Here is a 10727-nt window from a genome sequence, read left to right on the forward strand (position 1 = left end):
TTAGCCCCTGCCTTAACCAACAATAGTCCTTAATTCATGTCTAAAATCCAATTTTCAAATTCAAAAAACTATTATGGTGCTAACCGCATGGGAGGCTGAATTGGAAATGTGAGCCACATTAGTCATCCAAACAGGGACGTGTCCAACATTCTCTCACTTGGCTCATATTACCACATATGGTTTTGAAAATGACTTTGGGTTAGAATCTTAAAAAAAGGTCCTGACGTATGACCTCATGTTCACTTCTAGTCATTCGAGAAACTCTTTACTCAAATCAAGAGTTTCAATGTACAAATTATGGTGGTAAATACCATGTTGAGCTAGTTCCAGCTTCCACGAATTACAATGTCATTAGTTCCCTCTAAATGAGCACTTTTATGTGGCATAATTCTTTATGATTAGGATGTCATATACCTATTTTTGGTTCAACTTTATGGACCAAATGGGCAATCTGCTATGTTACTTGGATTCTTATGTATGGAAAGCCTTGGCCATTGAGCTGGGATTACCCATGGCTTGAAACATCCAAACATTGCTAATTATATCCATCTATCGGCACTAAAGATGCTGGGAGTTTCAGGGTACTTTTATTTATTAGTCTTATCTTGGAATTGATTTCAATATTGTGTTGTCCAGTTCTGCTGCTTTTTCGTTTTGCTGCATCCTACAAGTGTCAATTAATTTATTATTCTTTTGAGTTTTGAGTTTAATTTTTAGTAGCAAAGATCCTCGTGTTATGGTTATAATATCCATAAATTTTCTATTTTTGGTTGTGAAGCCCTCTGTAGCCCAAACTACAATGAATTGAATTAGTCATTTCTCAGTGTGCCAGTTTACATGTAATCTGTTCCCATCGTTACTTCAATTAAGAAGATTTTTAAATTATTATTATTTGGAAATTGTTATTGGTATCTTTCTTATTACCCACCCTGGTACTACATCACTGTGGCCGTAAATCTCATATTTTCTTCTTCTCTTACACCCGGGCAGCTCCAAACTCTGGAAACGGCCTGGATCTGGATAAGTATTCCTGGACTCAAACACTGCAGGAGGTTACTGTTAGCATTCCAATTCCTCATGGAACCAAGTCAAGGTTTATCAACTGTGAGATAAAGAAGAGCCATCTGAAGGTTGGTCTGAAGGGTCAGCCCCCTATAATAGATGTGAGTATGTTTCATTTTTTTTCCTTACCTTAAGCTGTTTGTAAGTTATCTAGGCATTGCTTTCCATCATTACCAGGATCATGCATTAACCATTTGCTCTTGCATCCTAGAATAGTTTGTTTGTCACCAATGTGTACGTGTTTTCCTGGTGTGTGTCTCAATTTAGTTATTTCTTCCCTTTGAGCCATTTTTTTATTATTGCTCACCTGTTATGGTATACTGATATTTTCAGGGGGAGCTTTTTCAGTCTGTCAAGGCAGATGATTGTTTTTGGAGCATAGGTATGAATTTATGACATTGTCTACTCGGCTATTTCAAGGTTTTTGTTAATGATTTCTTTTTTTTTATACTTCTGAAATGTTGCTGGCATCTAGAAACTGTAACACAAAATTTTTGCAGAGGATGGGAAGTTCATCTCTGTCCTTTTGACCAAGCAAAATCAAATGGACTGGTGGAAATGTTTGGTAAAAGGTGACCCTGAAATTGATACACAGAAAGTAGAACCTGAAAGCAGTAAGCTGTCCGACTTGGATCCAGAAACTCGACAAACTGTAGAAAAGATGATGGTAAGTTTGACAACATTTTTGTTGTATGCTATTTTTTCTTTATCCAATCAACTCCATGGAAGAGCATTTAGATAGCCTAAAAGTTAGGGGTGCAACTCGGGTTGATTTTGTTGAATTCGGGTTGAGCATTTACCTTAAAATTGAGTTGGGTTGGGTTGATTCCAATTCATTTTTAGCAAAAGCTCAACCCAACCTGACCCAAGTTGCACTCCTTCTAAAGTTTCACCAATGGATTGCCCTAAATGTCCCTATCAAGATACTGCTTGTGCTGGTCAGCAGTAGTAAATGAGCATGTTGATGATCTAAAAGTTCCATCTGATTGGACATTTAGTAGAACATTGAATAGATGTTCTGGATCTTGCAGCATGAGCATGCTCTAGAGATGGTTTATTACACCTGGTTTCAGTTCATGATCTGTATAGAAGCTTGTTAACTTATACTCCATTTTCGTGATATCTTCTTCTCTTTGCCATATTGCCAATCTTTATTGAACAATTGAGCTTTGTGTTTTGGCTCAGTGAACGGTATTGAATTTTAGGCCTTGTTTGGCAAGCGAGGAATTTTTTCCCCATGGAATATTCGCTTATCTAGTGTTCAGACTTCAGAAAGTGGAACAGAGGGTGGGAGAAGGATGAATTGAGAGTGAATTAGTGAAGAGTGGGTGAGAAGTTGCTAAAAAATAGGGAAAAAATAAATCGCATGTTGAGTGGAGTTTTTCCCCCCTTTGTTTTTCAGCATTTTCTTGTCCTCTCATCACACACTCCCTCACCATTGGTTAAGCTAATATTCCTTGTTAAAAAAATCATGTTTGCCAAACATGGTCTTATTAGTGAAATGGTATTCAATTTTTGTGGTGCTTGCAGTTTGATCAGCGACAGAAATCCATGGGCCTTGCAACGAGTGACGAGATGCAGAAGCAAGAGATGCTGAAGAAATTCATGGCTGAGGTGAATTAATCTCTTTTGCAATCTTTTGCCGATATATATATTTTTAATCTTTTGGCATGTGTAAAATATAATGGGGATCTTGGTTTGACTTCTTGCAGCATCCGGAGATGGACTTCTCTAGAGCAAAGGTAGCATAACTCGTTTCGTCCTGCCTTTATCTTTTGATGGTCGTCATATGCCTTTCTGTTACAAAGAAGTGTGTGTTTCAAACTAATTGACTGTTGAGCTTTCTTTTTCTAGGCTTATTTTTTGGTAGGATGTTATCAATATAAATATTATTTATTTCTTTTTCTTGTGGGTTTGCTGGGCCATGTAAGTAACTAATGAGAAAACAGAAAATTATCAATCAAGGTGAAGAAAGCAGCTGACCTCAGTATTTTGGGCTCTCTCTCTCTCTCTCTCTCACACACACACACACACACACATTTGCAAATAAGATTTGACTTTAAATAATGTTATTTGAGAATAAGGACTGATTTTGGTGGTATCCAAGGAATTTCTAAATCTCCCTATCAAGATCTTCGAAGTCATTGGGGTATTTTAGGCTAACCCTGAATTGTCAACCTATATTTTCAGGTAAAAATTGATTCACAACCTTTGTTTTATCCTTGCTTTCCTTTTATAGGGATAATTCTCTGTGAAAATATTTCAAGGAAACAAAAGGAAAGTTTCAGTGATATTTTCTCAGTGTGCCCATTGTCATCCCAGAGTCTGTAACCAAAGAAGAGAGCACTGAAGGTGATGACGGCATGTTGATCATTCTCCTTTGTTAAAAGGCCCTGAGGTGTTCTACAATCTTGAACTGTTAACCAATGTGTTCTACAATCTTGCACTGTTAACCAATGGAGTAGCATAAAAAATCTGAAAAAAATTACTTTTCCAAACTTTTCTAGGAAATTCCTGGAATCCGAACAAGTAATGTCGCCAGCTCGCACCTTATCTTTTAATAGGCATAACTTAGGCTACAGGTGCAATAAGGATAGCAAACCAATCGTAGTTATCCTCAATTCATAATCCCATTAACAATGTGGCAAAACACAAAGCCATGGAGGCTTAGTGATTTTGGTTGGGATTTGCGAGCCATGTCAGCAAAATTACTTTTTTGGTTGCCAATATAACGTTGAACTCCCTAGAGATTCCCGGGGATGCCTCCTAGTTAATCATTGTATGTCTCGTGATGTGCCCATTGTCCCGTTCCTATGATATTTAAGCCAAAATCTACAAAAAAGGTGAAAATTTGCTTGAATTTCCTTGGGAATGGTGCTTTTTCTTGCAATCTTTCTTATGTTTCTCCATATTGGTAATGATATCCCTAAGGCCACGTTTGGATACCCACAAGATTTAGATTTGGATTTAGTTGTTATTTCGAACTTGATGAGATCCTTAGATTTCCAAATAAGCTAAAACAGTGCAAAAAATTCCAATTTTTAAATCTGTTTTGCGAGACATTATTTGGAAATCAATATTTGTGGCAACTTCCTTTACCGTCACTGCTCTTCGACGTTGCTCCGGAAGCAGCGAGACATCCCTCCCTCCCTCCCTCCCTCTCTCTCTCTCTCTCTCTCTAAACATGATCATGAAGATGATTGATGAATTTTGTACGCAAAACTCAAATCCAAATCAAAATACAAATGCATGAGGTATCCAATTAAATGGGCCCTAACATTATTCTTTAAGGTTGACAATCGAATCCTACATACCACTATTCTCCCAAGTTCGTTCCAGGTAAATCCAATACATACCACTACATACCACCATCCTCGTTGACTACTTATACCACCGTTCTCCGAGGTAAATACACACAACCAAACACTAGTGATATCTCAATGCTCTCTTTTCTTTGAAGGATACTCAGGTCATATCCCCAGGCCCCACATGTATGCTGATCGAGCCACAGCATACCATATGGCCTTTGCAAGTTTCATGTTGAAGAGTGATCTTGTTAGGGCTAGTCTGGGTGTCAATCGAACTGGGTTCTGGTGCAATTTGATCTTTTTTTTATTAATTTCTGGGTGCAATTTGATGCTCTCTCTCTCTCTCGTTGTTTCTATGTGAGACAAAGGGATTTCATCTTTTTTTCCATTTTATGAAGCATTCGAGGCATGTTGAAAGCACAATCTCCATATGAGGGAAGTGATATTTACGCCCCTTTTGATCACCAGGAAACCCAACGTCAGTGTATCAATGGCAAAAAGGGAAATGATGTACTTTATGTCAAAAAAATCCAGTGGCTTTGATTGCAAAGTACACTGGCAAATGGGTGTCCCTGGTGATGAAAGGGGCGTAAATATCATTTCCCTTTTCTTTATATATGGGTCAAAATTTATATATCTAAAATGAATTTTTAAAATCACCCTGGACTATTGCATGCTTCTTTGAAGATATAGTAGTGCCTTTCATGCTAAGATTTTTCTGAAATATTTCAAAATATTTTTGCAATGGGATTGCATTCTAAGTTACACATATATGAAATTTTAATAAATTGCAACAAATTAGCTCCAATTTCTAAGTTATATGATCATGTCAATTAAAAATGAACAACAAAATGCCCATCTGCAGACAGAAAACTTGTGATCTTCAACAACCATCAATTTTTCTTCTTAAATAGAGAAGCCAACTTTCTCTAAATACATGAACCAAAAACTTTCACACAGAAGCATCTCTTTGTTGCTTGAACGTACTCATATCTCATTTGGAGCCTTGCAAGCAGGTTTTAACTGATATCAAAGTAATTGAATCCTCTGCTTTTCTTCTTCTACACACTGTGGCCATTAAAGTAAAGCGGACTGAATATGCCATTGAAGTAAAGAGGGCTGAATATGGAGGAGAAATAGTATGGTCATACACTGAAAAATCTGCAATCTTCAACAAAAAAAATGTCAATAAAATTGGCCATCTGTAGAAAAAAAAAACGTATGATCTTCAACAACCATAAAATGAACTGTAGTGAAAACAAACCGGAAAAAAGAGAAACTGTTGTGAAATCCACGATTTTAAAGAGAAAAACCCTATAATCAATACCAGATAATGGAGAAGATTGAGGTTATATTCAACCTTTGATGGATGCTCTTCTTTCATCTCTAAACCTTACCTACTTAGCCCCTGCCACGTGGCACCCCCTATGTGCAAAAGTCACAACCCGTGCGATGCACGGGTCCAAAGTTAATTTAGTTTGAAAATTAAATGCAGTTGAAATGATACTCATAACAAATAACAAATAACAAATGAATAAATTAAAATGAAATAAACGCATATGGTCCAAGAATTAAAAGGATATGGTTTAGAAATTATGAAGTTAAATTGAGCACTGTGGACCTTGATGCTGAATTGTTTCCTTATTTTTTCTTGATAGGTGCTACTTAATCAGAATAGCAACATTAAAAGATCACTCTGTAATGCACAATTAATCACATAATAATGCACAATTCCTTGCTAAAGTTCATGTGAAACTTCTAGTGCCAAACATTCCTAAAAACCACCAAATCTCCAAATATTAAGAACAAATGTGAAAAAACAAATTGAAGGAAAAATTAACCCGAATTTCAGCCACATTGAGGCTCCTAATCTAGGACAAAAGAAAAGGGTTTGGGTGCTTCTCGTGAGGCCCTTATCCTCTTCAAATCACTTAAAAGAACAAAAGAGAAGAAAAAAAAATCATATTGCAGGAAAAATTAACCCGAATTTCCACCACATTGAGGCTCATTATCTAGGACCAACGAAAGGGTTTTGGGGCTTCTCATGAGGCCTTTATTCTTCAGAAATCACTGAAAAGAAATATGGTTGTATAATAGGGAAATGATCTGTGTATTCCTAAAATTTGAACAACAAAAACAATAACTTAAACCCCATCCAATGCACGGGGGTGAGAACACTTAAAAGAACAAAAGAGAAAAAAAAAATCATATTGCAGGAAAAATTAACCCGAATTTCCACCACATTGAGGCTCATTATCTAGGACCAACGAATAGGTTTTGGGGCTTCTCATGAGGCCTTTATTCTTCAGAAATCACTGAAAAGAAATATGGTTGTATAATAGGGAAATGATCTGTGTATTCCTAAAATTTGAACAACAAAAACAATAACTTAAACCCCATCCAATGCACGGGGGTGAGAATGTAATTGGCAAAGAATCTTAACCCCACATCTAAAGAAAGAACAATGAATGGAGTATACAACACCGATAGATCCCCTTCCCACTTCAATAATAAGAAAATTTCCTCCTCTGTATGAAACAAATCTGCAGCAGTTTGGTGGATAATCCAAAGTTTTTTACATCAGTACGTGACTACCAATAATAAGAAAGAAATATGCTTGTCATGTGATCGTTGGCTATTAAAAAATAGATAAGCCAGCTGAATTTAAAAGAGAAGTTGAGGGTCAAACCGATGTTTCGAGGTGGGAAATTGGCTGGAAAAAAAATCATATAAATCTGACCCACTAAATCATATCAGAGAATGTAATCTAAGAAACAAATCAGACTATTAATTAACAAAAACAAATCAGACTGTTACCTAAGAAAGGGCTAAAATTATGAGTGCCTTCCTCCACATACAAAGAAAATTAGTGTTGGAAAACCCATAGTTTTCAATAAGCAGACATGGCTTTTTCCTTTCTGCTCTCAAACAGAACACAAACAGCAGAACAGGACATCTCCATCCATTAGTCCCTGTTTACCTTTCCAGCCCAACCAAAAAAATCAACAAATTCATAAAATCAAACAGGGAAATGAAGTGAGAATAATGTTTTTTTTGCACACAATTTAATAATTAAATTGCTTGGTATATTTAAACAAACTCAGATGGGAAATGAAAATTGTGTTGCAGTCGTGCCATAGACAGCGACTATACTTGCAGAAAACAATACAATAGAAAAACAACGACGTATCCAATCTAGCTGTGTGTGTGGAGCTTATATTTACATGAAATTCTTCATGGAAATGGAATGAAAGAGGTAGGAAGTAAGATTGAGGTTGGGGATACTACCTCTCTATCAAAAGAATGTAGCTTGATAGTTGGTGGCTTCGTGATCAATTTGGTGTCAGTTTTAGATCCAAATGAATGGTGACCACATCTGTATCAGAATATGGTAACACATCGTACATATCTGAAAAATAGAGGAATTGATCATGAACTACCAGAACATAAGAAATAAAAACAAATTAAAGACATGAACAACACAAAGCCCACTCCCCAGCCTTCTCTGCAAGAGATAAAAGTGTTTTCCTCCGGATGATCCACCATCACAAAAAAAAAACACAGAAAAAAATTTCCCAGGAAAGTTTATACATTTCCATATTTTAGAAGGAAATTATATGAAACCAACTTTAAAAAAAATCTGACTAAGCCAACTGCAAGCATAATAAAACAAAAGTATGGCTTCAGGAAATGGCCCCATAGCTTCATCAGGATCGAAAATTAGAGAAGGGCTGTGAAAACTTGACCGTGGAAGAGAACAATTAAACCATCTTGTAAGTACACTTGAGATTTGAGAAAGGTATAGAGAGAAAGAGAGAGAGAGGCTCCAGTTTAAATCAAGAGAGAAAGCAGATATTGAACCGCAATTAACACATAGCATAACATCACATCAAATCAAGAGAGTTGGCAAAGCAGACCTGTTTGCAAATAAGACATCAATTCATCCATCCAACTATAACCCAAACTAAATATAGAAGTCCAACTCAAATCCATTAAGGAAAAAACAGATAAACAGCAAAATCTATGAAACGGAAATATTTGTGATTTGTGGTCTAATCTTGCTCTCCTTTTTCATTTGGCAAAGAAATGGAACTGTAACTGGTATGGTATTAGCTTTGAAGCAGTTGAAGGACACCGTAATGGTGATGTCCTTTGAGATTGTGGACGAAATTTCTCCAGCATCAGGGCACCAGTTAGCATTAGGAAAAAAGAAGCAGAAAAAAATAAATAACATATTTATATTTCGAAACACTAATTTCTACGTGCGTTAGGTGGAGATCAATTGGAAGAAGAAGAAACAAACCTATTTGATAATTACAGAGCAAACCTTCAGAGGGTGATTTCTCGAGAGAGATGCAATTTAAAAAAGGCTTTATGTACCCTGGAAGTGTAGAGGTAAGAACTGGAATGGTAATGGGTTTCGTTTTGAGTAAAATCATTGAATTAAATGGTAATGAATTTTACTAATAAACAGAAAATAGAGAATGCAGTGAAATCATGTGAAATGGAGAGGGAGGGTTTGGAAGTTCTTCCAATAAGAACCAATCGTGCGACAGTGGCAGGAAGATCGTTTTAATCGAATGAATCCACGAGGGAAAGAATACCTCCTTTAATAGAGTTTCACTTGTGGCTCTTCATCATAGCCGTTTGGCAATCATGGCCGTTCACCATGGCTGATCACGGTGGCTCTTCCCAATCATGGCAATAAACCGTACTTGATCATGGCAGATTTGTCGATATTCCCAAATTTTTTGGCGGATATTTAGGGAATCGATAGGATATTAATATTTTCTTCATGGATATTAAATTTTATTTTAAAATAGTTGCAAACTGCCTATGCCAGAGGAGTGCGAATATCAAAAAATAAGGGGTTTCCGGTATCGGCTCGTTTTACCACTCGTGCAGCCATTCTGAGAGAAATTCTGGCTTTTTCCACAATTTTCAAAGGGTAATGATAGATTCGACTTTTACGAAGTACCACTCATGCAGTCATTCTGAGAGAAATTCTGGTTTTTTCCACAATTTTCAAAGGGTAATGATAGATTCGACCTTTTATAATTTTCAAAAAGGATACGAGCGTCTGTCGGAGAGAAGAGGATACAAAAGGAAAATTTATCAGTAATGTCTTTACTGTACATTTATGGGGTGGAGGTGAGGGGGCGTTAAAGGAGATGTGGCGTTTCTGAAAAGGGATGTCGAATAGCCACAACGGTGCATTTTTTAAAATTTAGACTTTTTATAATTTCGGTATAGAGGAGGTGCTGCCACGTGCCACACCCTCAGCCTACCACATCCAGCTTTATATATAAGTAATCTAATATAATAAAGAGGGAGGGGGTTTACTGTTCACCATGCTGAGGTGGCAGTAAAGTACCCCTTCTTTTGTAAAGCGAGAACCTTAACAATTGGTTCCCTTCTTTTGTACAATTTCATCTTGTGTCCATTTGTGTTGGTGAAAACAATTCCCCTTATAGCCAATTGACAAAGGGTATTTTTGCGATTTCCATCGTGAAGTACCCTTGCAAATGCTTCCAAAACCAAACTGGTGACCTGTCATTCTTCCCATCTGCTAGCCACCTTCTCCAAAGGCTGCATCTCGCCCGTCCGTTGCAATTGTGTGTGTTAAGAGATTTGTTAGCCTTGTTGAAAAACCTGACGGAAATACTATGTCTGTAAAGGTGGCTAAGAGTACACAAAGAAGCTAACGATAATAATAATTACTTATTAAAGTTTTGTAGGAAAATTACGGACCATGGATGCCTGTATATGACAATTACGAAAAAAACTACGGAGATTAGGTATTGACATATGACAATTACGCACAAACTACTTTTCCTGATGAATTATTTGGGGATAGTACGACTCCAGCACACCTTGCGAAATATATACAAATTCGGGGCTCCTGAAGAGGAACACCATATTATGGAAACCTCTAGAGATTGGAGGGCTAGGATCAGCCTATGGAACTGATTTTATGGGCACGACCTATTGATGTTGTGTTCCATCACATGGACGGTTTGGATCAACTGATGATGCACGGGCCGGATGCGGGTCCAAGCCTAATGACCCGTAAAATTTCCCGCGTCATTTTGACCCGGCCCGTTTGACCCGTTTCCCCATCATTTAGAGGGAAATGATGTGATTATGAGAGTTTTTATTTAGTGTAAGTCCTTATAGTGAGTATTTTTTTCAAAAAGTACTGTATGGCTTATATCGTAGGATGATCCAAACCGTCCATTTAATGGGCCACATTGTAAGTAGGTTGTGTGCCAAAATTCATTTCCATAGGATAATTACAATCCTCCAATCAATAAATGTTTTCTAAATATGCCGTTCCTCTATAGACTGCAGGGCTAG

At 37.0% G+C, this 10727-nt stretch overlaps 1 protein-coding gene and 1 long non-coding RNA gene across 5 annotated transcripts in view; one reads left to right on the forward strand and one right to left on the reverse strand.

The window, feature by feature from the left end:
- Positions 1 to 3062, forward strand: part of LOC143847561 (protein BOBBER 1-like) — a 78718-nt gene extending 75656 nt beyond the window's left edge. For both annotated transcript variants that reach the window (XM_077356451.1, XM_077356452.1), the window contains exons 3-7: positions 991 to 1163; positions 1396 to 1444; positions 1563 to 1729; positions 2593 to 2676; positions 2775 to 3062. In XM_077356451.1, coding sequence (XP_077212566.1) covers positions 991 to 1163; positions 1396 to 1444; positions 1563 to 1729; positions 2593 to 2676; positions 2775 to 2813 — 512 coding nt within the window. In that variant the 3' untranslated portion in view covers positions 2814 to 3062. The remainder of the gene's footprint in view (positions 1 to 990; positions 1164 to 1395; positions 1445 to 1562; positions 1730 to 2592; positions 2677 to 2774) is intronic.
- Positions 3063 to 5085: 2023 nt separating this feature from the next.
- On the reverse strand, positions 5086 to 9544 carry LOC143847562 (uncharacterized). Of its 3 annotated transcripts, none has more exons than XR_013235078.1 (5): positions 8674 to 9544; positions 7659 to 7779; positions 7188 to 7350; positions 5731 to 5795; positions 5087 to 5538 (listed from the first exon to the last, which is right to left on the reverse strand). It is a non-coding gene; the product is annotated as an uncharacterized LOC143847562 (long non-coding RNA). The 3 variants fall into 3 exon arrangements; XR_013235077.1 differs by having other exon boundaries at positions 5089 to 5538; positions 8975 to 9544; XR_013235079.1 differs by lacking the exon at positions 7188 to 7350 and having other exon boundaries at positions 5086 to 5538; positions 8975 to 9544.
- Between the last annotated feature and the right edge of the window lie 1183 nt (positions 9545 to 10727).

This window comes from Tasmannia lanceolata, unplaced genomic scaffold, assembly GCF_043159265.1.
Source record: "Tasmannia lanceolata isolate RefF3 unplaced genomic scaffold, GAP_Taslan_0.1 ptg000015l, whole genome shotgun sequence".
Lineage (NCBI taxonomy): Eukaryota > Viridiplantae > Streptophyta > Magnoliopsida > Canellales > Winteraceae > Tasmannia > Tasmannia lanceolata.